The 27,759-nt window shown below is 39.8% G+C and overlaps 2 protein-coding genes across 3 annotated transcripts in view; both read right to left on the bottom strand.

Annotated features, from left to right (window-relative positions):
- The window catches only part of fer1l4 (fer-1 like family member 4), a 31,331-nt gene extending 17,200 nt beyond the window's left edge, over window positions 1-14,131 (bottom strand). Inside the window, exons 1-18 of the mRNA XM_021307947.2 lie at window positions 13,949-14,131; window positions 12,930-12,985; window positions 10,155-10,243; window positions 9,769-9,868; window positions 9,594-9,688; window positions 7,122-7,166; window positions 5,723-5,887; window positions 5,572-5,632; window positions 5,295-5,426; window positions 4,246-4,308; window positions 4,066-4,150; window positions 3,794-3,962; window positions 3,108-3,285; window positions 2,721-2,907; window positions 1,577-1,656; window positions 1,013-1,138; window positions 845-911; window positions 370-482 (exon numbers count right to left, since the gene is read on the bottom strand). Coding sequence (XP_021163622.2) covers window positions 370-482; window positions 845-911; window positions 1,013-1,138; window positions 1,577-1,656; window positions 2,721-2,907; window positions 3,108-3,285; window positions 3,794-3,962; window positions 4,066-4,150; window positions 4,246-4,308; window positions 5,295-5,426; window positions 5,572-5,632; window positions 5,723-5,887; window positions 7,122-7,166; window positions 9,594-9,688; window positions 9,769-9,868; window positions 10,155-10,243; window positions 12,930-12,985; window positions 13,949-14,027 — 1,890 coding nt within the window. The 5' untranslated portion in view covers window positions 14,028-14,131. The remainder of the gene's footprint in view (window positions 1-369; window positions 483-844; window positions 912-1,012; window positions 1,139-1,576; window positions 1,657-2,720; window positions 2,908-3,107; window positions 3,286-3,793; window positions 3,963-4,065; window positions 4,151-4,245; window positions 4,309-5,294; window positions 5,427-5,571; window positions 5,633-5,722; window positions 5,888-7,121; window positions 7,167-9,593; window positions 9,689-9,768; window positions 9,869-10,154; window positions 10,244-12,929; window positions 12,986-13,948) is intronic.
- Window positions 14,132-16,509: 2,378 nt separating this feature from the next.
- cpne1 (copine I) overlaps window positions 16,510-27,759 on the bottom strand; it is a 22,671-nt gene continuing 11,421 nt past the window's right edge. For both annotated transcript variants that reach the window (XM_021307963.2, XM_036134750.1), the window contains exons 2-16: window positions 26,089-26,217; window positions 25,812-25,991; window positions 25,349-25,423; window positions 24,711-24,782; window positions 24,451-24,534; window positions 24,236-24,325; window positions 24,053-24,151; window positions 23,879-23,965; window positions 23,689-23,748; window positions 23,437-23,570; window positions 20,859-20,913; window positions 20,674-20,728; window positions 20,191-20,324; window positions 19,863-20,099; window positions 16,510-18,848 (exon numbers count right to left, since the gene is read on the bottom strand). In XM_021307963.2, coding sequence (XP_021163638.2) covers window positions 18,732-18,848; window positions 19,863-20,099; window positions 20,191-20,324; window positions 20,674-20,728; window positions 20,859-20,913; window positions 23,437-23,570; window positions 23,689-23,748; window positions 23,879-23,965; window positions 24,053-24,151; window positions 24,236-24,325; window positions 24,451-24,534; window positions 24,711-24,782; window positions 25,349-25,423; window positions 25,812-25,991; window positions 26,089-26,217 — 1,608 coding nt within the window. In that variant the 3' untranslated portion in view covers window positions 16,510-18,731. The remainder of the gene's footprint in view (window positions 18,849-19,862; window positions 20,100-20,190; window positions 20,325-20,673; window positions 20,729-20,858; window positions 20,914-23,436; window positions 23,571-23,688; window positions 23,749-23,878; window positions 23,966-24,052; window positions 24,152-24,235; window positions 24,326-24,450; window positions 24,535-24,710; window positions 24,783-25,348; window positions 25,424-25,811; window positions 25,992-26,088; window positions 26,218-27,759) is intronic.

Below are 27,759 nucleotides of genomic sequence, written 5' to 3'. Positions count from 1 at the left end.
CAGTTTTTGTTACCCTTATTTATAGTGTAAATAAATAGAAATTAAATTAAATTAACTTTTTTCCTCTCTTTCACTGTAAAGATATAGAATAGAAATGAAAACAAAACAAATAGAAGTAAAACACATAATTTTGAATAAACATGGAATTTAGAAATAAAACCCACTCAACACTCATGAAGTTGTTGTTTAGAATAGAATATCATATATTTAGCCACTCTTTATTTGGCTAATTCACTCCAGAATGTAACGAGGGTGCGTCTACCTATGTATCATTAAAGTTCCCTGAGTTGATCTATGGTCTAGTGGCACAACATTAATAAACTAAACTAAACTAAGTGTTTAGTTTAAACTAAACTAAACTATACTGACCTCAGGCAGAGGGTGGATCTCCTCAACTTCCACCGTGACAGACTCTGGTACCTCAACTCCCGCCTCTCCAGACTCATCAGATAATCCACTCAAAGCTGAAGTTGCTTCTGCAGCTAAAGTTTTTTTTTAAAAAAAGATTTATTTGCTCCTTTGTGGTCAATAAAACATTAACTTTTGCAGCTGAAATGTGTTTGCTCCCAGGTACATTTCTGTACTAAAAAAAAAGCAAATGTTTTGATGGGTAACACCAATTTTTTTTTTTTTTTTTTTTTTTTAAACAATATGTTTACTAAGAGTTTTCCAAGTAGTTTAGTACAATGGAACATAAATTCGGAGTCACATATGTCTATATAATAAGAAAAGAAAAAAGGAGAAAAACAAATGGATAAACAAACACAAAACAAAAAATAAGTACAGGGCGTGTTACTCAAGATAACGACATGTGGGTAACACCAAATTTGAAGCTAAATCTAACCTTCCTTCTTATCCTTCTTGCTCTTCTTTTTCTTCTTCAATCCAAACTTGCTTATTGCTCCTTTCACCTTCGAGAGGCCAAACATTGAACGGTGACATATAAAAGTCAAACGGGTACAGACGGCTGATAAAGTGGCTATTTACTGTCAATTTGTCCAAAGAGAGGTACCTTCACGGCCGCACCAGAGCCGGTATCTGCGGGGATGGCAGAGGGAGAGGAATAAACATCCATGGAGAGAGCCAGGAGGATTCGACCTCGATAGAAGATTCCTTCTCCCAAACCTTCGTTCAAGGCCTGAAAAAAATTCAATTTACATTTACATTTTTTTGCTACCACGGTTACAGGTTACATATTTTTGCTGTTTCCTTTAGATGGCTGAAAAAAATATGCCTCTCTTAACACATTTTGCACTTGGGTGATTTGACCTTGTCAAAAACGAACTATATTTAACCAGCAGTGACTTTCCAGCTCACTGACGTGGCCTCTTTTTTTTTCAGTTAAGCAATAAAATAAATTTAATTAAATTCTTTAGCATTTCAGTGGCAATTTCATGAGAAATCAGCTAATGCTTGAAGCAAGCTGGACAAATACTTTCCCCTCATTCTGCTTCTGTCTGTAGGGTTCATGTAGAGAGAGCATTTTGACAATGTGAATAGGTGGTTTCAGTGTAAATACGTAATATAAAGCCTTCATTCTTACTGTCAATGCTTAGTTCATCTGAATGTGTTTTACCTGGTGGACGTCTCCCAGGGTGGAGTTTTGGGGAGAACCATAGAGATTAACCCAACTCGGACCAAAGGTTGGGTTAAACCCTGCAAAGGGAAAATGGGAAAAGTCCAGGAGTATTCAAATGCCATTTACAGTTTAAACATCTTTGTTAATGAAGCCTTTAAGGATCTGTTTGAGATCATATTCAATAAATGCAAAGAATTATACACACACACATATTTTTAAAGCGTAACGTCACCTTTCTAACATACCAGAGATCCACCATGATTGTAAAAATCAGCTAAAACGGGGATGTTGCTATTCCACTGTTGGGCATGGAGGAGTTTGAGAGTTCCTCAAATGTTTTAAGCATGCACAAAACCTCTGGGTTAAGACTGTGTTTGTCTATGATCACAGTGGCATCTTATCTCGGTCAGGGTTGCTTCGTGGAGGAGTTTGGAAGAGGAAGAGGTAGCTTATCCATAATGTGTGAATCAGTGTCACAGAGTCTGAAACAGGACCTCATCCTGAAGGAGCAGCGCAAGCATCTGCCCTGGTGGCGCAGCTGTTCTGCACCACCCAGCACCTGAGAGCAATGATCCACATTCTCCACACCAGTAAGTGCATCGTTGTGACCAGACTCTTCACACATTAAAATCAGGGAAAGCTCCCCAGGGAATAAGGTTGTAAGAGGGTAACACCTGCAATTTTCCCATATAGGCCGGTTGCAGAGAAACAAGAGGGTTGAAACATTGTGAGTTTTTCAAACTGCAGCTAAGATTTAAAAAATTATTTGTCACTGTCAAACAGAAGTCAAGGAGGAAGGAGAAACGGTGAGCAATGTCCTGGGGTTTGTAATGATGTCACAACAGTTACGCTATAACGCACAAAAACTATTTATCAGGGCCCCAGTGCGATCCGCTCCCAGTGATCGATTAAAAAAATTTACAGATTCAGGATTTTGTGTGCTTGATATCTTCAGAGTCTATCAGACAAAGTCATATCACCGAGAGATGCATCAACCTAAAACTAAAACTAACTCTACCAACAAAAGAACAGCAGTAAAATTTTTCATTGTTCCAGTTCCTCTTTATTAATATATAGAGTTCTGTTGGTAGTTTTTTTTTTTCTGGAAAAAGAGCTTTTTGCACTTTTTCCAGATTCATACCATTCCTGGTGGGGTCAGATATCTGCTGGAGGTCCAGGAAGTGGGTTGCCAAAGCGATGTCTCCCATCTTGGCATCATCAAGAAGCTGGATTTTGATTCGCTGTGCCAGTGGAGGAAACAGCTCAATAAAGGAGATCTCTTCATTCCACACTGGGCAGCTGGTGGCGCTGGCAACTGATGTTTCCCCCTAAAAACAAAAAAACAAAACAGAAAGACAAGTCTTCTAAGTTTAATAAATAAAATCAACCCTGTTCCACAAAACGTCTAAAATATTACATAAAGTCAAGGGTGCTTCTGTGTTTTAAAGTGAAACAGCACACAAGAGAAATCAGTGTCAATTAGATACTCGACGACAAACAAATGATTTGTATTCGTTTATGTGCGTACCTGCTGTCCAGCGAAGGTCACCTGTACGTAGGGGTCAATAAACACCGCCCGATCAGTGACAGACATCTTTGCCATCAGCCCTGCTTCCATGGTTGGCAGACCCTCGGCTTTGTAGATCCTGACACGAAACCGAGCCCATGGACGCTCAGACGGCAAGCCGCGAGGAAGTAACAGATGTCTTTAAAAGCAAAAGTCGGCATAAAGAGTTAAATTCACCTCAATCAAATGCTGTTTTGTCCCAAAATAAGCTTTTATATCTCCTTTTTCTCCTCTTTGATCATTAGTAAACAAGACGAAGACATTCAGAAATTGAACCATCTCAGTCTTTCCAGTTTCCATTTTAGGCTTAATCAAACCAGTTTTAAGGTTTTTATGGTTTTACCATTATTTGTTTTCATTTTTAGAGCTATGAATACATATGTGGTGTGCAAACCACTGAAAAGAAATAAGCTGACCTAACTGACCGCAACGGCAGCATAAAGAGAACAGAAGAGAGCCTAGAACACAACCCTGAGGGATGACATTTTGTAATGGAAGTGCTGGGAGTACTGACCAAGGTGGACAGAAAAAGTAGTCCTTGTCGAATGCTTGTAAAACCTTTAAAAACTACCAAATCAGAACTTTTCCAACATATGTATGATTTCAAACAACACATCTCTTTTGTATTTTTAAATGACATCACTGACTTTTCGATGTCCTCACTGCTTCCAGACGAGGCGCCTGGTGGTAGACTGGGCATGCGAAGAGCATCTCCCTTCATCAGCACACTAAGGCTGGCCTGGACGTAGCCCTTCACCCCTGACCTGGTGTCTGTCGGGTCGGTGAGGGGAGCCCACTTCTGGTAGAAGCGGTGGTCTGGAGCAGCCACAACAGACATGATGAGTCAGCAACTACTGCAGGGTTTTGACATGTTCAGAGATCACAGTACTTCGTTGTGAGCTGCAAGCAGTACCGGTACCTGGCTGACTGTACACCGTGGAGATGTCAATCTTAAAGGTGCCAATGTGGGTCATCAGGAAGGCCAACGTCCGCCTGTGGAACACCTGAGAGGAGATGAAGTTAGGGGTGGTCATTATGGCCCCTTGGTCTCTTAAAGGCAGCATTAATACATTAATTAATTAATAAAAGTCGGAGGAACCTTTATCTCTATGACTTTGTCAAAGAAGACTTGTGGAGCCTCCTGAAATTCAAACTGGAAATTCTAGAAAATGTGAAAAGAAGAAACAACTTCAGTTTACTCTACTCGGTAGTCCATGACATGTGGAAAATTGCCTAACTCCCATAGTTAGGTGTGGTGAGGATCTACGATGCATCGGGCCTTCTTCTCTCCCAAAGATCTTTGAAACTCATTAGAGAGTGATTACATCAAGAACTAGAAAGTTTATGATGGAATATTTTCAATAAAACTCCGTTGGACTCTACCAGTGAACTGAAATTGGGTCTTAATTGGATCTTTCAGTAGGATAATGATCTGAAAGTTATGGTCAAACCAACATGGAAGTCATTAATAAGATACAAACTCAGCTGTGTCCTTCTTCCATAACATACAGCCATCTTGGTCCCCTGACCCAAATTTTCTAGAAAACCTTTAAATTGGCTTAGGGAAATGGAGCATAAGAAAAATGTTGTATGCTGCACCATTTTTTTACTTATTTCACCTCACTGTTCCTCACCACATCCATAGCTTAGCTAAATTTAATTTACACTGAGATTTTCAAACGCAAGTGCAGGCCAAACATCTGAAAGCACAAAAGCTACACAGAAAAATATTGAATCCTTGTCGCTGAAACAAAACAAAAAAAAAAATAATTAAATTAAATAAAAATACAAAAAAATTTAAAAGTAAATATATATATGTAATAAAGAAAGAAAAATAAAAATAAAAAAATAATAAATATAAATTATAAATAAATAAAAGATAAATACAAATAACAAAATTTAAATAAAATTTAGTTTTAAAAAAATGTACAAAAAATTGTCGAAGTATCCATACATGTAATGTGCGAATGGAAAAAAAGTCATTCACACTTAATATAAATAATAACCCTTTATAAATATGTTACAATACAAAACTCTTTATGCGACATCCCGGTATTCTCTTTTCCCCACTTTATCCTGCAAAGACATTTCTAAGCTAGAGTAAAATTTGGTTGACAGTTTTCTGCTGAGTTCTCAGCTCTGACGAACCTCGTTGAAGAACGGGCAGTTAGTGGACTTCTGCGTTGCTGTGTGTTTTTTATGACCTCCCACTCTGATGAAAACCGCCGGGTTGATGTTCACGCCGACAAGCTTCTGGGCCTCCAGGATGTTCACATTCACCTGCATCCACACACAGTCAGACACACGGTTGGGGATCTTAACTCCGTAAACTTCAGAAGAACCTTAGGGAGATTAATCAGGAGTGCGTACTGGACTTACGGCTGGCTGGATAATCAAATCTGAATTAAAAACTGACTGAAATCACCTGGAAGCTCTGGACTCTGGGCATCGCTGCAACAGCAGATCTAGACAGAGGTCTGCAACGACTGCACAAACACACACACACACACACACACACAGCAGATCAGTGCCCGTGCACCCTGATGGCTTACAGACAGGAAGCCGCGCTGACTGACCTCCGCAGAGGGGTTAAGACGATGTCAGAGGTCTCCATCTCCACAAGATCATCATCATAATCGTAATCCTCATCATCCTCGTCTTCATCCCCCGTCCGGACCAGACTCTTTCCCAGACGACGAGCGTCTCTCTCCAGCTGATCGTTGCGAGCCACCATGGACCCTCTAATGATAAGAAAACGCAAGAAACTCTGTGCTCTGTCGTGTTTTATTTATGCTCTGTTCAGCTGTGATACTTTGACCAGTGGATTTACCACAACGTTAAGTAGAAGAAGCTGTTAGGAGCAGGGCTTTAAAATAAAAATCACTGTTAGGCAAAAATAGGTTTATCGGTTTTAATCCGGATTAGAAAAGGAATTGCTAAAATAATACAGGCTAAAACAGAATGGAGGTTCTTTAATAAAACGGAAGAAAACTGATAAATAAATTACAAAAAGGAATCTTTTCGACTCATCAACACACAGTTACATACTGGGTCTCATAGAAGTGTTTAAACGACTTGTATATTTCCACATTTTGTCATGTCACAATTAAACCTCAAGTCTCTTTTTAACAGCATTTTATGTGAAAGTTCATCCCAAAGCAGCACACATTTCACATTTTTGAAGAGGAATGGAAAATTAAACATGGTTTTCACATTTCTCCACCAAACAAAGAACAAAAACCAGGCAGTACGTATTTGTATTTTCCTATTTATCTCACATGAACATGCTGCGATCTGAACCAGGTGGGGTAAACTAGAGCCAGCTTCCTCCATGTTTTAAATGCTTCCTTGGTCCAAAACACCTGAATCTAATAAACGGTTCATTAGGAGGCGTCTGCAGAACCTGATGATGAGCAGCGGAGGGAATTCTGCCATTTGAAGCAGCAGCGATGAGGTCGGTTCACATCTAAAACCTGCAGGACACCGAGTCTTGGAGACGTTTGTTCGTGAATTTTCTCTGATGCCTCCACAGAACAGCTGTGTTTATACTGAGATCAAATTACACAAGAGGACTCTAGGGGTTTCTGGTTGTATTGGAATTTATTCTAAGGCAAAAGAGTGAAAGGTGGCTGAAAATAAATCCATGCCACACTTTTATTATTTTTATTAATCATGACTTCTGAAAATCATGTATATTTCTCCTTCAACTCCATGATTAGGTGCTTTTTGGGGTTGGTCTGTTACACAAAATCCCCCCTAAAACACTGAAGTATTCAGTCGTAATGTCAAAAACAATATTAAAATGCTTAATGAATAATTTTGTATGTCAAGCTGTAATAAAACACCAAAGGTTCTGACTGCTTCTAGTCGCTGATCTTCAGCAGACCAAACTTGTGGGTACAATATCTAGCTTGGTCTATTAACGTCTACAAGGAACGAAGGAATAAACGGATGTGTGCTACAGAAAAGTCTCACCTCTCAATGTCATCGAATCCATCATTCCTGATGACCAGAGATGATCTGTGAATTAATTAAGAAAGAAATCCATAAAAGAAAGTAAAAACAATCCTCTCTCTGCTCTTCAGTGAGGCTGTGTATAAAATCTCTTAAAATCTCTTTCCAGACAACCAGGCAAGCAATCTTCTTCTTCTGGTATCGGTGCCAAGCTTCACAAAACACTGTTCAGGAGGCGGGGTTGCAGCTAACTCTCATTTAGGTAATATAAAAGTGTGCAGCAACAATTTCCACACTGTCCTAACTCCATATGAGGAAACCAAGGTGAGAATATTCCTGGATTACAGTGAAAATGGATGCTATGTTCCACACTGTCAAAATACATCTCAGTTGCTTTTCAAGCATTGAAATGTGTCACAAACTGTTGCTAACACAGTGCTTTTACTTTCTGTGTTGAATATTTTCCCCTGTATTAAATTAATTACTTTTCACCCGACATCTGTTTGGCTTCCCTTAATTCAGACTTTTCAACACCTTTCACTGTGAAAGAATAACTAATAGATAAAAAAAGACAAATACAGTATTTAGTGCTGCTTCTCACCTTCTAGAAAACTAACACATTTCTTCTTAACGTTAAATCTCCGACGTATATATTTTAAAATTCAGCGTAGACGTATTCCCAAACATGTTTTCATTTAGAAACATCAACAAATGTCTCAAAGATCCTTATGACTCTGGATCTCACAGGTTTGACTTCTCTTTCTAAAACTTAGCTGAATATGGGAGAAACGATGCAAATATTTTCCAAAACTTCTGTGTTCATAAAGGCTGTGGACTATGAACATTGGTAAAGTTAATACTTTAATGGTAACAAAATTGTCTATATTGCATAGGTGAAGGGACCCCATATTAACTCTGACAAGATGTTATCATTTCTAAACAAAAATTAGGCCAGAGTGCATAAGCATCATAATAAGCAGACCTAATGATGGTCTAAAAGTATTTAATGTGTGTTATTTTAATTCTAAGGACTGAAAAAAAGAATCAATTGAAAACACCATTCAAAGACTGCAGGGTTGATCCGGTTCTTCATTTCCAAAGATGACCTTTCAGTGAATCAGACAACAAAATGTATATGCAAATTAGGTTATTTTCTTTAATTGTTTTAAGGGGGAAATTAGGCATTTGATAAAGTGAAAAACAAGATGCTTCTTTTTAATCAATTCCCCTTCCAGCGTGATTTAATTTTATTTATTTATTACTTGAACTCTGCTTAACCTGCTTTTATTAACACTGCTGTGAAAAGGTATGTGACACATTTGAGACTTAAGTTTGTACTTTTTTTATTCAGATACTCAAAAAACCTTTATTATCAGACAAAAAGTAGTCTGGCTTGATGTGAAAAAAATCTTGCCTTTAACATAATAACTGGATGTGCGACCCTCAATAATTGCTATTAGGAGTTTGGGATACCTGGCAATGCGTCTCTTCCCTCGCTGTGGGGAAACTTCAGTCCACCTTTCTTTGCAGATTTTTTGTTTTTATTTCAGCCACATTGCCGAGTGTTAAATCATGGAAAGTCAGGTCTGAGCATCTTAATCTGAGTTAAATCCAGACTTTCACTAGGCCACTCTAAAACTTTCTTTTGGATTTTTTTTACCCATTTAAAGGTGGAAGCTTTCAGATCACCCTCCTGCTGCAAAACCCAAGTGCTCAAGGTCATAAATCTTTTTTTGACTGTAGGTATGAGATGTTTATGATCAAATTCTGTGATAGTTTTACACCAGATGTAACAGGACATCACAAGTTCCACTTTTGTCGAGTCAATCCACAGAATATTTTTCCAAAAGTCTTTGGGGACATCAAAATGTTTTAAAGGTGCACTTGAGATGGGCCTGGGGAAGGTTTCTATGGGTCATCCCATTGCTTTCACCTTAGAACCCTCTCATGGATCCTATTTTTGCCCAATGTCTTTCTTATTTTTGAGTCGTGAACCATGACATTAACTGAACGTTCTGGATTCTTTTATAACCACGAAAAGAGTCGGTGATGCGCTCCTGGGGTTGTTTTGTAGGCCAACCACTTTTAGGAAGATTCACCACTCTTCCATGTTTTCCCTATTTCTGGGCAGTGACTCTCGCTGTGGTTCACAGGAGCCCCAAAGCTTTGGAAATGGCTTTATAACCATTTCCAGACTGACAGAGGTCAATCAGATTGTTCTTAAATTGCCTTAGATCAGGGCATGATGGGTTTCTGTTTCAGATCTTTTAGCCTACTTCATGTTGTCAGACAGGTTCTATTTGAGCACTTCCTTGATTCTACAGGTACAGCTCCTGAAATCTAAAACCGCTTTTTAAAATTATTCAGGTTATTTATGTGTGATAAAAAAAAATTCAAGAAAGAAACGGAGGAAATCTCTAAGCTGGCAAGCGCATTTTCACAGAACTGTACGTCTTATTTTGTATGTTGGGGAAAGCCTGGGTGTGATCTTACTCATCGCTGTCTTCAACTTCCAAGAAGTCCGTTCCCGCCCAGTGTCCTGCTACTCCCTCCAACGGATGGAACCGGATGTCCAGCTCTATAATAATCTACAGAGACAGAGGGGGAAATTAAGTGGCAGCTACCGAACTCAACACTCTTAAAGGCTTTATTATTAATGTGTCCTCACATCAGTCAGGCTGTAGTTGGCATCGGTCAGGGGTTCCCGAAGCAACAACCTGCCGGAGGTAACTACATGCTGGAGACTGATAACAAGCTGACCGAGCAGTCTACAAAAAGCACAAACAGACAATTAGCATTATTAGAGACAAAACCGTGTGTCATTACACATAATATAATAACATTGTGTGCTATTGTTTGCAGCTTATTTGTCTGTTAAAGGCTGTTTTGCATTGCAGGTTGTAACTGTGCTTCGGTGTGAGTTTCATGTTTATGTGAAAAATCAGTTTGTGATGTAAAATCAAAGCCCTTGATCAATGGTTAGGATGCTGAGGGTTTGGATTCATGTGCATGTGTGTTTGTGTGTGTGTGTCTGTGTGTGTTTGAGCGCGCTACCTGTTGGAAAAGAATTTGCTGCAGTTGTAAACACTGATGGACAGAAGCTCCTCGGTGATCTCTTTTCCATAATGGGGCCAACGGAAATGCTGCACACGGAGGATCACACAAACAAGAGGATCACAACTGAAAACCCTTCTTTGATTTTAACTTTTTGAAACCATTGCATGTGTTGAGATGCTACTGATGGAGGTCCTTCCTAATCCTTGCCTCAGCTTGAATCTCCAAAGAGGATGAGTGCATATTGAGAAAATTAAATCTTAGTCAACAAAGCTGATTTAAGCTATTTTTCTCCAAATTTGGGTTTTTACTTCTGCAAAATTAAGAAAAGGTTCAATGAATTAACTAACACCTTTCCGCTAACACCTCTTCTCATTTTCATCTTTATGCCACATGCAGCAAATATAAAACTGTTCACACCCTGATTGAAATTTCAGGTTTTTAAAATGCTAGAAGCTTAACTGTGATTTCAGAACTTTTTTCCACCTCAATGAGACATTTATCCTGTATAGATCAACTGAAAAAGATTGTAAGAAGTAAAAGGCAAAGCAATTAAAAAGGTGCAATAGTCCATTAGCATAGCTTTTCACAGTTCAGGATGCCTAAAAGTAGATTTTGTTAGTTATCCAAGTAAATGTAACTGAGTAAATGTAAAAACTACTTGCTACCCAATGTCTGATTATAAAACATCTACTTCTGAAAAAAACATCCAACCCGAACAAGAAGGGAAAGACTGCTTCTCTCTTTACCTTGGACAATTTCCAGAGCAATCATTAACTACCGTGTGTGTGAGAGGAAGGCGCGCACACAAACACTCACCTGGTAACACCTAAAGAACAAACACCTGGCTGAGTCAGTAGCAAAGAAACAGAACTCGGGTTCTGTTCCCCGCACCGGCTGACGTCACTTTACTGTTACTGTAATCGACAACCAGGAGGCGACGCGCTGAAATGTGCAGCGGCACCAATTCGACAAATATTGCCTCTGGACATAAAGTTAAAATATTTGCATTCAAACAAACCAGGCAATCAGGCTCACTTCCTTCGTCGAACAGCACGAGGAAATTGTCACAAATTAGTTCAGTATCTAGAAACATTGTCGTACCCAGGATGCTTTTCTTTGTCTCTGGCTGTAAACTTTATCTGCTAAACATGCCATTTATGTCCGGAAAAGGACTGGATTAATGGGTCTCTTTGGTATCAAAGGGAGCAGGTGCAAAGGTGAGAGGCTGTCAAGGATCAAACCAATCTTAAACTAAACCTCTAAATTAAAGAACTATAATTGCAGGTGATTTCTAATCAAATATTGACATACTAACTTATGACCCTTACTCACCTACCAATGGGCTAAATACACATCCCAGCACTTACTGTTAGGGTTCCTTTAGTTACGTTTATCCTAAAAAACATTTTCTGAACCCTTTGCTACACAAATGATATTATAAAACAAAGTGTAAAGTTAAGTTTCTGAAAATAACAATTTTCTCTATTTAATAAAGTGTTCATACATCGTGTACGACATCCTGCTTGTTGAACTTCAAAGCGAGAGATGAGAGAGAGAGAAAGAATTATCAGCTAAAACTATCATTAGATAGCTAAAACATCAGCTATCTAATTTCTTTTCTTCGGGAGCTGAGCTGCCCCGTCAGAGCAAAGAGAAACAAGATGCAATTGATCAGATGTAGGTGTGGGTTTGTTTGAGGAGTGTTTATGTGTGTGTAGGAGGGTACTTTTTCATATTTGCTCGTTTGAAATAGTTTAAATCTTTAGCAAAAAACAAAGCTGCCTAAGTTACGACTTTTCTTCTTTCCCTTTGTAAACCCACGCTACCTTAATGCCTTTCTTCGTCCAAACAACAGCTACTGTGTTAGATGGCGGCTTTAAAACGTCCTAATTTTATGCACATTTCTAAATCCGAACTTGGTCGCAGTTTGACAAATACACACATTTACAGGACAAACTAATTTTAACCCTAAATGCACCAGTTCTCTGCAGGCCCTCAGATGATTGTTGGAGAAATTTAGTTCGCAGCATCACAAAGACCAAGGAACACAGCAGATAAAGTATTAGAGTTTAGAGCAAAGTAAGGTACTAAAACAATATCCAAAGCTTTGGGCCTCTCATGGAGGACCGGTCAGTCGGTTAGCCTGAAATAGAAGAAGTATAGTGCAGCTCCAAATCTACAAAGACCGATGTGCACACTAAAACTGACAGGCTGGACAGAAGAGCATTCATTCATCAGAGACGCAGCCAACTGGCCCATGGTAACTCTGGAGGAGCTGCAGAGATCCAACGCTCAGCTGGGAGAATCTGTTGGTACTTCTTGATAGTGTTTGCACGCCACAAATCTGGCCTTTATGGAAGAGTGGCAGTAAGAAAGCCATCGCTGAAAGAAAGCCACAATAAGTCCTATTTGCAGATTGCTACAAAGCATAGAGACACAGCAGAAATGCAGAGGTGCTGCAGTCAGATGACATTTAAATAGAAAATTTTGGCCCCCAAAATTGATTCTGCTCATCCGGCTAACCCCACCACATCCCTGCAGTGAAACACAGCGGTGTGGCATTTGTGGTGGATTTTCTTCAGCAGCAGCAGGGAAGCTGGTCAGACTTGATGGGGAAGATGGATGAGGCTAAATACAATCCTTAGAAGAAAGGCGTGTAATTGGGATGGAAGCTCAATTCCCACCAGGAAAATGACTCTAAACATACAGCCAGAGCTGAGTTCATCCACAAAATAAAGTTCCTGCTTCTGCAGCATTAATAGGCTTACTGACCTCGTTGAAGATGGCGAGATTCTCACACTGCAAGGCTCTGGTTTTATGAGTGAAACCTGGAGGATTAAACAGAATAAACTGGTTAGAAAAGCAGGACCAGTCTGTACCCTGCTGGTCATTATGGAAGCAACATAAAGTTATTTGATAAAATGAAAGGAGGCAACGCTGGAAACCAGTGGACTTATTCTTTTGGATGGATTAAAACTGTTAACATCACAGTGAATAAACAATTTAAAATCCCCTTTTAAAATTCAATATAGACTATCTGTTTTCACTAACTGGATTGGGTAATTTTCTAAATGTCTGCCTCTTTCCAACGGTGAAACTTTCAATTAACAATTGTTTTTTTCTGTTATTGAATATCTTTCCCCTACAAAAAGAATCAACATTTTTATAACAAAATATTTCCTACAAAATAAAAACTATTTTAAGAGTTTGCAAACAATATATATATATATATATATATATATATATATATATATATATATATATATATATATATATATATATATACACACATATATACATAAAATCTATTATACTTGATATAAAACCAGAAAACTGTTACATAGAGATCATTTTTTAATTAGCTCCCTCCAGCTATTAGGATTATACTTAATTGTGTATTATTTTGAAATTCAGTGACACTGTGGTGAACCATCCTGGTGATCCTCCAAAAGCAGACTGAAACAGTATCTTCTATTCCTAAGAAGTGAAAAGGATTGAGGTCATATTTAAGGTATATTTGCTCTGTGTGAAACTCTTTTTAGATCCACATTCTTCTTTCACTTTCAGCTGCAGTTGCATTTCAAATGTTAGCAATAAAGCAATGACTACAAACAACCATCTCAGAGGGTTTAAAGGATGTTGAATAGGCTTCAAATTGGCCCCCTACCACATCAAAAGAGCCCTGAATGACATTTTTCCCTGATGAAACCTCCAAGAAATGTTTGTTAGAAACCTGTCCGACGTGAGCAGCATTGCGAAGACAGAGAAACAAACGTGTTTGTCCAGATTACCTCTGAAGGAGAGTTCGACCTTTCTGTCAGAACGTCCCGGCAGGTTGGAGATCCTCTTCAGATCCACGCTGATGGACATGGTGGCCGTCACCTGTCTGCTCTCCCGTCACTTTTTCTGGGATTAGGTCTACATGTTTTACGTCTCCTCTGTTCACTCCTGGGGGAAACTAAGCGGGTCCGCTCTGTGTGTGTGTGTATGTGTGCAACGGTACAGGTAAGCTCATTAAAGTGAGCCTTTGGGCAGGTCTTTCTAATGTTTGATAAAGCAAATAGTGGCTCAACCAGTTTGCTCCTTGGAAAACACACGGTTACAAACAGGGAGGTCGAGTGCCACAAAAAAGTGACATTCAAACCTCTATCTGACTTAATCCAGTGAAAAATTTAAAATGTGCAAGGTTAGTAATGAATAATCTGAAATATAACCTGTATTTCTGCATATCTAAGCTTTGTACAATAATGTTGTAATGCTGTATTTTACTCTATGAAACTAAAACCGTCTCTGAAACTGGAGTAAATTGCCAACCACAGTAACTCTGTCAGCAAAGCTATTGGACTGGATTGCAGACTTTCTATCTGAGTGGGTTCAGAGAGTCAGAGTGGGGCCTCACCTCTCCACAGCCACCAGCCTCACCACAGGGCTGTGTACTTAGCCCCCTACTGAGCACCTAGGACTGTTTATTTTACTGTTTTTATTGTCATTGCTTACGCCTTTTATTATTATGATTTCATCTTCTATTTTTCATTCACCTTTGCAGCACTTTGGCCGCCTCATGGTATATATATATATATATATATATATATATATATATATATATATATATATATATATATATATATATTAAAGGAGTCATAACCTGGTATTTTACTTATTCCATCCTTCTGAAAATGTCTTCAAATTCATGTTTAGTCATTTATAGGAGGGAAATGTTTTAAAGAGAGCGCATTCTGACCGTTTTTCCTACCACTTTTCTGTCTTGAGGGGGTACGCGGCAGAATTTGACTTGCATGCGTGTGCGTTCATGTGCCATCGTTTGTTTACCATCGCTTATAAACAATTATTTTTAAGTGATTGATTGATTGGTTGGTTGGTTCATTGAGCAACCACTGTTACAATGCTATCTTCAAGCTTTCAGATGACACTACTGTGGTTGGGTTCATCTCTGGTGGTGATGAAACAGCAAACAGGGATGGGATCACCTGGCTGATGGGCTGGTGTACTGACAACTTTGTCATTAACAATTCTGAGACCCAACAAGTGATTCTTGGCTTCAGGAGGAAGAAATCTGACCTGGTACCAGCCCATCACCACCATCAGTGGAGAGTGAGGGGGGAAAGAGCGGCAAGCTTCACGTTCCTGGTCGTGCACATGGATGCAGACCTAAAATGGAGCTCTAACCCCCACCGCAGTTGTAAAGAAGGCCCTGCGGTGTCATCGCTTTCAGATGATCATTAAAAGGCTCCACCTGAGGCAGGGTCATCTTCTACCACTGCTCCACTGATGGTGTGCTGATTTACTGCATCTCTGTACGGTTCTTAAGCTGCACCACGGCACACAGGAAGGCACTACAGAAGGTCATTAGCCACCGAGGGACCTCTTCAGAGCACGCTGGATTCTGTACATAATACATTTGTAATATATAAAAGGATAATTTCTATTTTTCTCTTTCATGGCTGAACGCATTTGTTTTATTCTGTAGAGTTTTACTGTTCTCTTTGCACTTCACGAGGGTTATAAGAGCAAGTGTGTAGTACCATTGCACATTGTGTGATGGTACAAGGACTAAAGACTGATCTTCATTAACTTTGCTGATAGAAATTTATTTGCTGCTGCTCAGTAGAGGATTTTCTCAATCAACTTTTTTTTTTAAACCGTCTCTACTCTGTTTGGTCCTAGAATTAAATGGTTTTTCAAGACCTGCAGTTTACCTAAAGGATGTTTTGAATACACTTGTATATTTTAGGACTAAATTCCCATTATTAAATCCCCTGTCTGCATGAAAAGTAACAGTATTAAAGCAAAAATCTTTTAGAAAGGCTTTTTTAAGTTAGTGTTGCATATTACCAGCATTATTGCATTTGAATGATATTTTGTAGTGTTGAAATTTTCCCCTTTTCATTTATCAATATATAAAGTGATCTAAGAATGTTCCCTGGAAACCAATTCCTCTCAGGTCAAGATAATCTGAAAAACAAAGTCTTGAGTTAAATTTACATTTGGAAGGATCTGAGGTCAGAAACTATGAAGATAGACGTCTAAAAAAAAAAATGTACAAAACTGATAAAATCTGAGTGAACAGGAGGAGGAATCCTCTAGAATATATTGTAAACAAATGAGGCTATTTTATGGAATATTTATATCCCTCATTTATGGAAGATCTATTAATTTGCATCACATCCACTACCCTATTTGTCAAGCAGAACTTTGCTCATTTCAGAATGTGAAGTTTTCAGAATATGGACTGAATTATCAAAGGTTTCTGAACACAGAGCTTAATGACACAAAGGTTACTGGATGAATTCGAGTCACTCCGGTCAATTAATGCACACTTGAAGAAATCTTGTTTGTTTAACAAAGTTTTTATTTATTGATTCAGACATGCAGCATTGTAACAGACATGTTACTCAGTATACTGGTTTAATTATAACGATCATATTGTTTGACACCGGAGCGTTTGCTCAAATGATGAAAACAGGTAGAAAACCAACGACAGCAGAATGCAACAGAAACCCTTTTACTTCATGAGAATCCAGCATCATGTTACATGTAGACAAGATTCCAGTGGAAAGATGGTTAATGGAAAGATACATTTCTATAGTTTAAGGTTATTTTATAAAAGAAAAAAAAAGGTTGGTTCATCTCCCAGATACCACGTTTAACAAGTAAATAAACCAGCATTCCCAAAGCTGGGTGTTAACATGTCTAACCGTGAGAAAGGTGAAAGAACAAAATGAAAGCATCAACATGGCTTCTAGTACAAAGAAACAGGCGATTCTTTGGCTACAGTGGTTTGTGACGCTGATACAGAGAAAAGGTGTGCTAACATTCATCTTCCCCTTTTCTCCTGGATGAAACTGTTTTTTAAAAATAAAAAAAACAGGCACAATGTCAAGATGATGAAAGAGAAGACGCCTGTCAGTGTGTTTAACAAGCTATTTTTAGCTCTTCATGCACCATGCCAAAGTCTTTCAGCAAACACAATTTGTGCAAATGGAACGTCTATTTAAGCTGTTCCCAAACATGATCACCTGTTCTGCACAAGTTAAAAACTATTGAAAACAAATGTTAAAAAAATATCAAATTAGGATATAAAGAAAGTGAATAAAAAAAAAGAGTGATATAAAGTGGTTAAAAGTGACTGAAAGTGAAACGGGTCACCGTCACGTGTTTTCCAACACTCTAGTGAGGGAGCAACCTTCTCTTTGACAATCATTTCAAACAAAGGCACAAGAAATAATTCAGTGATTTTGTCATGAATGTTAATGTGTTTGATGGCAATAAAAGAGTTTTGACACATTTAACACAATTTTTCCGCTCATGTTATTATAGCATTACTAGAGGCACCATGGAAAGAAAAAAGAAAAAAGAAAAAAAAACTACCAAACACACGGTGGACTTTAGGAATATATCTGTCATTCAATGTGACAATGTGTGGCTTGGCTAAACTGCCTATTTAGTCGAAACATAATTTGTGTCATTTTTTTAAGAAACTTCCCAAAGAAATAGAGATTTATTTAGACATATCTTATACAATTTATTCTAAACTCTTTGAAGGATTCACTAAATTATTAACATACAGCATTGATAAAGTATGATAAAAGATGAAGAGTCAAAAGGAACATTTGGGAAACCATTCAAACCTTGTGGTTGTACTGGTCGGCATAATGTCATATTTGCTTAGACATGAAACAAATCTGACCATATCTCTCTTGGTCCCATTTAAAAATAAATGCACTGAGATGACAATAGCGCTCGAGACCTAAATGCAATTGCACAAAGTAAGCTATTAAAGGCTCTGAATGATCTGGCAACCAACAAGTAAAATGTGCTGCAAGAAGAAACGCAGATGGCAGCATCAACAAGCCACTATTGGCTATATCTCTAAGCTCAGGCTACAGAGGCTGAAGAGCATAATACAAGTAGCACTTCGTTCTAAAATAAGGCAACAAAGTTTTGTGTAAGGCTTCGGGTGCAAAGCTAATAGATTTTATTCTAAATCTAGTTTTCCAGCATTTTAGGCAAAAGCAAAGTGCGAAGTGTTGGCACCTAATCAATAAAGCTAATCAGAGACCACAAAAACGGAGCTGGTTTGAGTTCAAAAGCTGCTGCCAGTAATTGGGAATGTAAATACTGGGAGCGGTGAGCTACCTGCCCCTGCAGTGCAGCAAATGTCCACTAGGGGGAGTGATAACATTAGATGGAAGGCGTGTTTTATGTGCGTCTCAAAGTTTTTCCCAGATGGTAAAAAACATGCATAGTTGGTTTGGAAGCAGCAATAACCACAATCTGTGTATATTCATTTAAGTGCAAGAGAAAAATATGTAAAGAATGTAGTTACAAAATTACTCTATAGGGGGACTGACCTCCAAAGTATTGTAATGGGGTCGCAGCTTAAACCCTGCCTTATAATTGGTTGACATTTCATGCTATTCTTGATGATGGCTTGATTGTGTGGCATCCCACCACAGTATTGTGATCTGGAATAAGGGGAGACTGGAGCTTTGTGTGCAGGTGTGAGGAATGTGAGATTGGGTTTATAACTGCATGGCTGGTGCTCAGTGGCGTTTAGGATTTGGGAGCAGCTTGTTGCTTCAGTGGTTCGAGGCCCCTCATTTTGAAGTAAGAAACCAGCTGGTTGGGGACCTCAGCGAGGACAGACTGGGCCAGCGATGCCGGGGGAGCCTGGGCAAAGAAAGACATGGATGTCAATGTATATCTGCTGTGTTTTTTCTTTTTTAAAATCAAACAAAAAAAAATTATTCCAGCGTCTGACCCATCTTTTTCTAGAGACAAGTCTTCTGTAGTTTAGGAAAAAAAAAAAAAAAAAAAAGTTTCTGACCTGAATCCAAAAAGTCTGTTTATACAGAGCATAGAAGTCTTTCTGATCTAAAATGTTGTTTTTGCAGTAAACTGATGTTATGAAGTGAAGTAATAAAAAAAAGAAAATTATTACCCATCACTGCAGGGTTTAGGACTTGATGCAACCATGCAATCATTTGTGCAACCAATTTCTGTTTACAAGTTCTACTGAATATTAAAACATTAAGAGTTATGAGATTCTTAAATAACTTAAAAGATAGGTTTCATAGGAATTCATGAAAGAAAAACTAAAGCAGATTGGTGAATCTGTCCTTCTAAAAAACACAAATAACAATATCAATTTGTATTTGACTACCATAAACAAAAAATCCTATTATTGCCTAACTTAGCTTGTCAATGTCAAAGCAAGTTTTTTTTTTTTTATTTCTACAACATTTTTAGTATTTAACTTTTAGTATAGTGCGATAAAGCAGCTTGGATAACGTCTTAGCTCAATAAACTGTAATTGCACTTGTAATTTTTCAGCTCAGATTCAAACATGACACATAAAACATCCCTGTTAACTGGCCATTTAAGATAATCTAAAATGATTCAGATTAATGTTGCTACATTTTTACTCAGTTGATATTTCCAAGTTTCAAGTTGAAGAAATTTATGGAACCCCTAAATTTTGAATCCCAAATTGAAAACTCAGATGTTTTGAACCAAAACTGACCTCAAAATCCAATATGGCCTCCTTTCATACATGAAAATTCACTGTTATTAATGGAATAGTAGTACCTTGCTTGCTCAGTACATCAGGTAATAGTCACCTTTTGTATTATAGGGCAAAAGTGAAAACAAAATAGCACGTATTAGCCATAAACAAAGCCTTACATCTTTGAACTTTGTGAATGGGACAAACTGGACGATGTCTCTGGATACAGCCTCTCCCACAGAGGACCTGAGCACGCCATCATCTCCATCCAGAAGCTCCATGGCCTTAAAATCGGCGGGCCCCACTCCCACTATAATAATCGACAAGGGCAGCCGGGATGCCCGAACTATGGCATCCTTGGTCTGGTCGAAGTCAGTGATCTCGCCATCGGTGAGGATGAGGAGAACAAAATATTGCTGCAGAAACAAAAAAACAAGATCAGACTCTAAAGGTTTGTGCACGTTAGGTCAGACTTTTTGTGCTGTCGACATGTTTGCAGGTCCTCACAGAGGCGGTGGGAGCCTGCGCAGCACTGGAGGCGATGGAAGCGACGTGGTTGATGATGGGAGAGAAGTTTGTGGGTCCAGAGAGTTTGATTTGAGGCAAAACCGCCCTGTAGGCATCCACAATCCCCTGAATGCCTGGGAGAGAGGCAAAGCAGAGGAAGAACTAATGCAGACAAACAGGAAAGCTTAGAAAACAGCCTGCCATTGAAAAAGACCCCACCCTCTATTAGAAATATTTAGATATTTTCAGTTCACATTTCTCTGATCTTGAAAAAGAAGATTATTTGTGACGGATATGGTTATTGTGATGATTTGATTGAAATTATTCTGTAAAGTGCCTCGAGATGATATATGTTTTAAATTAGCGCTATATAAATAAACTGCTTTGATTATGATTTGTGATCATTGGGATAAGTGTTCAGCAACCCTCCATAAAATCCACATAAAATCTTCTTGCTAAAATCCTGCTTCGATGTTGGTTTACCTTGGCAGTAGGGATTACTAGGGTTGAAGTTGAGGGCGAACTCATGATGGGCCGCCTGTGGAAACCAGCAACACAACAGTTCAGTGACCGTACAACATAAAATAAATATCAAGTTTAAAAAAAAAAAAAAAGAAAGGGGAAAAATAGATTTAACCATTGAAAAATGTATGGTTATAAGAGCTGACCTGAAAGTCTGGAGGCAGTTTGGCTCCAAACCCGAATGCTGGAAAGAGTTTATCACTGCAACAGAACACACAGCTGCTGTTATAGTCACATCCAGTAAATAAAAAATAAGCTAAACTTTGCTAAAAAAACAAAAAAGTGATAATTAGAACAGCAGGCCAATTATAAACAACAACAACGCCAAATCTGCTATATGGGGAAGTGAAAATGGCTGTAGGTCAATTACTACATCCAACAGGGCTGGAAAGAGGAAACAGTATTTTACAAAATTTACACAAAAATGTCCACTATTGCTGATTGGATGTTAATATGAAGAAACTGTTGAACGTTGAGCTCAGGATGTGGGGTGTAGACTTCAAGCTTAGTTTAGGTTGCTGTGGTAGATCATCACCCAGGTCAACTGGGAACTGTTGACCTGGGTGATCAGCTGATCAGACACTCAAAAATCCAATCTTTTTCTGTCCAGTGAACACACCATACATAAACACCAGCAGTTTGCACTGGTAAAACACTCTTCAGTAGAGAGGACCTTACTGAGTGAAAGAATAAAACAGATTTGTTTTTTTTTTTTTGGTGTTGGAGGTGTTTAAAAATAAAGAAACAGCACAGAGATGCTAGAAACGACTTAAACGGCAACTGTAAATGTCAAAAAGTGGTATATTGAGGCTGTAAAAGTGTGACAGCGAGCAAAACCTTCAGCAGATAACAGGAAGTCGTTCATAATATATGAGGTTATTACATTAGAGCTTTCAACCTCTGTCATGGAATATGATGGATATAGATATAATTTAAAAGGTTGAAAGCCTTTTAAAGTCTCAGAGTTATGGTTTCCAACTTCTCAAGGGATTTCCGGCTGTTGTAGTTATGGTTACCATCCTAATTGCTTATGTAGAATGCTAAAGACATGTCAACAGTGTGACAAATTTGTCTTTATTTAAAAATAATAATAAAACCCCTTTTAATTTTTTTGCAAATCCTCTTTCAAACAAATGATGCATTTGCACCTCATTCCAGTATAAATAATAAATGATCACTCCTGACAGGGCTAGGCTAGACAGAAATATTTCAAACATGTTTTTCTATCTGCCTGTTTTATAGTTCCGTCCGTCCGTCCGTTGTCTTCCGCTTATCCGGGGTCGGGTCGCGGGGGTAGCAGCTTCAGTAGGGAGGCCCAGACGTCCCTCTCCCCGGCCACTTGGGCCAGCTCCTCAGGAGGAATCCCAAGGCGTTCCCAGGCCAGCCGGGAGACATAGTCCCTCCAGCGTGTCCTGGGTCTTCCCCTGGGCCTCCTCCCGGTGGGACGTGCCCGGAACACCTCATCAGGGAGGCGTCGAGAAGGCATCCTAACCAGATGCCCGAGCCACCTCAACTGGCTCCTCTCGACGTGGAGGAGCAGCGGCTCTACTCTGAGTCCTTCCCGGATGACTGAGCTCCTCACCCTATCTCTAAGGGAGAGCCCAGACACACTACGGAGAAAACTCATTTCAGCCGCTTGTATCCGGGATCTCGTTCTTTCGGTCACGACCCAAAGCTCGTGACCATAGATGAGGGTAGGAACGTAGATCGACCGGTAAATCGAGAGCTTCGCCTTTTGGCTCAGCTCTCTCTTCACCACAACGGACCGGTACAGCGCCCGCTTCACAGCAGACGCTGCACCAATCCGCCTGTCGATCTCCCGCTCCATCTTCCCCTCATTCGTGAACAAGACCCCAAGATACTTGAACTCCTCCACTAGGGGCAGGACATCCTCCCCAACCCGGAGAAGGCACTCTACCCTTTTCCGGTTCAAGACCATGGTCTCGGATTTGGAGGCACTGATCTTCATCCCGGCCGCTTCGCACTCGGCTGCGAACCGCTCCAGTGAGAGCTGTAGATCACGCCCTGATGAAGCCAATAGGACCACGTCATCCGCGAATAGCAGAGACGCAATCCTAAGGCCACCAAAGCGGATCCCCTCAACACCTTGGCTGCGCCTAGAAATTCTGTCCATAAAAGTTATGAACAGAATCGGTGACAAAGGGCAACCTTAGCGGAGTCCAACTCTCACCGGAAACGAGTCCGACTTACTGCCGGCAATGCGGACCAGACTCTGACACCGGTCGTACAGAGACCTGACAGCCCTTATTAAAGGGTCCGGTACTCCATACTCCCGGAGTACCCCCCACAGGATCCCCCGGGGGACACGGTCGAATGCCTTCTCCAGATCCACAAAGCACATGTAGACTGGTTGGGCAAACTCCCATGCCCCCTCAAGAATCCTGCTGAGGGTATAGAGCTGGTCCAGTTGTTTTATAGTTCTAAAAGAAAAATCTGGATCAGCAAAAGTCTGCAGATCAAAGCTTTGCTTTAAATAAGGAAATGTGATTGTAGATTTCTTTCATCCCACAAATACAATAATGTGCAAAAAAAGAAAAGAAAGCCTGTCCTTACACTACACAGGTTTTTGCACTAAACCAGCCAAGGCTCCATTTGAATGAATTACTGCATCAAATGACATAAATTAAGGATATTCTAATGCGTTGTGTTAGTCTCAGGTTCTGGGTCTACGTGGGTGTAGTTTGTGGATTATTGTGTACTAACGTGTCATAGTCCTGGACCACCTGGCCCACAGACCACAGAGCAGACAGGTACTGGTTCGTCCCATCCGGACTCATGTAGTGGAGAGAGTTTGGAGAGCGGGGGTCACCATTTGAGCCGGTGAAGTCGATGCCAACCTGACGTGTTCACATTTTAAGTGGTTAGCTATTAGCAGTTTATAGGTTATAAACCAAAACATCTGCATCGGGTCAAACTAAACCATTAAGATCAGTGTGTTGGTTGATGTGGACATACGGTGAAGTTGATCTGGCAGCCGCCCATCACATAGTCCAGGAAGGTGTGCTGAGTCACCAGCTGCACGAGAGCACATGAAAACAACAAGTTAAGATCGAATCCAAAAGAATAAAAAAAAAATAATAATAATCACAAGTAATCTTCTGGTTCCAAACCAAAACGCACAACCCTGAGCTCTGGTAGTTCTTACCTTACAGCTCTTCACTGAGACAACCCCAGAATTCTTGTAGCTCTTCTTCTTCTTCTGTTTCTCCGGGTTGATGCAGTCAAATTCCACCTAAGTGAACGCATAGCACTCAGCTGAACCACTGCTGACCAAACGGAAAAACAAATTCCACGGACGCTTTAGCTTTGTTGAACTCACTGGCGAGCCTCCAGCAGCTTTCAGCAGCTCTGAGGCTTTTGTTGTGAACGAACCAATCAGATCGTGGGACCCGTCATTGTCGTGGTCGGAGCAGGCCACCTGTGGAGGGAGGAAAAGGGACTTAAACAACAGATTGGTTTGACTTGGTTGCCATGAATGAAGCTGGATCCTGATTGGTGAAACCTTCAGGGGTTTTTCCATGTCGCAGGAGCAGAAGGTCTGCAGTGGAACGGAGAACTTCTTCCAGCTGGGGCTCAGATTGTTCTGCACCACCTGCACACAAAACAAACACCGATCCCATCTTTACACAGTAGAAGACCAGCGATGGGTGGATATACGGGAAACTGTGGGAATTCTGTCCATCACAGCTTGCACAGGTAGACGAATGAGATGTTTACCTCCGTTCTGTGAACCAGCTGCCATTTCCCATCATCTCCCTGTTTGAAAATCTCCAAGAATGGATCGGACTTCCCGAATGTATCCTGGAGGAAAAGAAAAGTTCTTTCAGCGAGTTTAAGGAAATATGAATCAATGTTTGATGCAGAAAATACACGTTGCTCTTGTTCTGATTTAATCAAAAGGGATAGAATTTTTTTAACCAATCTCATCACAAACAATAATAAAAATAAAAAAAATAGCAGAAAGTTTCAGCAGTCACCTTATTGTCAAGTTTCTTCGCTTCCAGCTCCAACACAATGGCTCTATTGTCTTTTATCTCCTCTGCGGTGACCTACAGACAGTCACGTTAATGATACACGTCGCTTCATCATCACCGACTCTACGTGGACAAAGGGTACCGTCAGATGCCCGGCTAGAAGAAGGTTCCATCCGAATACCTCCAATTATAACTCCTGATTCTTGACTTTTCACGGGATCAACAGTAACAACGCCATCATCGGGAGGAAAGGAGCTTCAGACTGCTGCACCTTTAACTCACATGGATGATGCGAGTCAAATCCGGCCCTACAGCCTTCTGAAAATGAACCACAAAGTGTGCGCTTCTCTTCTCTTCTCTTCCGGACATTTTCTTTAATTTCCACCAGGTGTGCAGTGCTTATATGTCACGCTAAGGATTGTGGGATTCCTTATAGCTCCTTAGCGCCGGTAAGCAACATCATGAGGTTCCTATGCTATAGGAGCTATGAGAGGAAGCACACGGGCTCCTTTTTCTACCTCCTTCCTTACTGACTATTTGGACAGCATTTATCATGGCGACCAGTGAGGCGCTTCTGCTTTGGCTAAAGGGTCCTTACCCCAAAGAGGTATTCAGATGGAGCCGTGATGTGCGCTACGTACTGTGATGCTTCCTTTTCCGGCTGGCTTGCCTTTCTTCAACTGCAGAGGTCTGGTCACAGTTTTGCTGGAAACTATCTGAAAACACACACAGGATAGTTTGAGCTATGTCTTAGTTCAGATGCTTAATCCAAATAAACTTTTGATTATTAAAAGGAATTTACATTAAAAAAATGCACAAAATGATTAAAATATTCTCCACTCTCTGACCTGAACATCCAGCACTGGTCTGATAGATACAGTAAATCTAATTACTTCATTACCAATCTTATAAGCAGCCCATTAGGAGATCTCTCTAATTCAATTCTAAGCTTTTATGAGACAGGAAACCAGGCTGAAATAGTGGCTTGATTCTCTTTGACCGGTAGCTGAATGTTGACATGATGCATGAAGCTTAAAACTGATGCAATCAAAACTAAAAACAGCTTTTCTGATGTTTTAAACCTGGCCATGGCGTGCCAAGTACCTGTCCCAGTGTCAGCTCCACTCCTCCAAGGTAATCATCATCGCCCAGATCAGACGAGGTGTTATCAATGTCATAGACCCCAAACTTCAGATTCTGGACCGTCTCGAAGTGATAATCCACCCTGAGGCGCTGACTGAAGGCGGGACTGGAGGTGTTCTTCAGGCGTTCAGTGCGACACAGCTGACACAGAAACAGGAAGGGAAGGGTGTAGCAGGTTTAGCTCTAATATGAATTTAACCGGGGGGGTAGAAGAACTGCAGTGGGATACGAGTTTTACCTCCGTCCATTTGTCTCCGTCTGATTTCTGCAGAAGTGCACAAAGAGGGTCTGACTTTGACCCAACATCTTTATCCAGCAGGTCAGTGCAGGAAACCGTCAGCTCAACTTTAGAGACACAGTCCGCCATCTGAAAAAGAGCACATAGGCACGCTTTGATTAGCTCAGATAATAAAATATTTCAGGTTTCGCTTGTAATCAGAAGCAAGTCGATTCTGATGACTCACTTAAAAAAAACACAAAAAAAAAAACAGTACTTTTTTTTTTTAAGTAGCGTCAAACATTTTGCAGCTGTTTATTCAACAGGGTGTAATTACCTTTGAAATGACAGATACAAAATATAATGTTGCAGTAAAATTGGTCATTCAGTAAAAAGAATTTCTCCGCAACATTTGCATTCAAGGCAACTTAAAACCCATCAACAAATGCACTTTATAAAAACTAAACTGGCATTAAGTACAACCTTAATGCCAGTAAAAAAAAATAAAATAAAATACAAATGAGTCAGTTTGAAATATGTGCAAATTTTAGCTCACAGGTTTAATCCCATGTAGGATTCCTCAAGGCTTCATTCTTTTTTAAAATCAACATCTATAAGATTCCCCGTGATGAAATGATTGGGTACTGCAACATCTCTTAATGTAGGACTTCCAACTTTATATTTCTACCACAACAGTCCCCCTCCGTACTATCAATGAGTCCCAATTTTCTCCAGTTTAACGCAAAAAAGATCAAAGTCGCTGCTTTGGCCCTAAAAATACAAGGTTAGAGCTCAGCTCGAACTGAGGCTAAAGCTCAAACGAAAAGCCACAAACCTGTTTGTTGTTACGGATGATAACCTATTACCAAAATAAGACTACTACCACATTAACAACATTGGCAGAATAAAGGGTTTCCTGCCCAATCGGGACCCAGAGAAAAAGTTCAAGCTTTTCTTTTCAGAAGGTTGGATTATTGTAATGGCGAAGAAAAAGATAAAGCAAGCAGCTGCAGCTCATCCAAATGGCCCCGTCCAGGCTGGGTCCTGACTAACACCACCAACATGGATCAAATCTCACTTTACACTAATTGTAAAAAGGACAGAATTCGATCTTCGGAGATCCAAAGGCTTCTGGCACAACTTCACCAACTTCCAAAGTGCATGAAGGGGGACAAAGATCTGATGAGGTGAATACTTCAGCAGCTTCAGAATGTATTGTACTTTTTCTATTTAAACATAATTTGTTTTGGCGATTTGTGATGACTCCGATGAAGGCCACAGCCGAAATGCGTTTGTCTGACAATGAAGTTGGTTCCAAGTACTTCTAGTGTTGCTGAAGTTTTCGCCTTATCAGATTTTTTCTTTTTGTCAACACTCTATGAAGCACTTGGGCCAAAATACCTTTTTAAACTCACTGGTTAGGTATGAACCATGTAGATATAGACAGAAACCAGTTTTACTCCGTGTTGCCAGGACCAGAACTAAACAAAGACAAGACTAACTTATGCTCTGAAACCAACTCCAAGAACTGAGCTGTGTATAAACTGTTGGGCTATTTTAATCAGCACTGAAAACATTTACTAAAACCTTCTCATGAAGGTTTAAACACCATTTAAACGATTCCATTACATCACCTCTAAGCCATGTTTTTGTTTAGAATGTGTATGTCTTTATGTAAGGAATATTCTCTTA

Source organism: Fundulus heteroclitus, unplaced genomic scaffold (genome assembly GCF_011125445.2).
Source record: "Fundulus heteroclitus isolate FHET01 unplaced genomic scaffold, MU-UCD_Fhet_4.1 scaffold_90, whole genome shotgun sequence".
Taxonomy (NCBI): domain Eukaryota; kingdom Metazoa; phylum Chordata; class Actinopteri; order Cyprinodontiformes; family Fundulidae; genus Fundulus; species Fundulus heteroclitus.
This window is presented reverse-complemented; position numbering and strand designations above follow the sequence as displayed.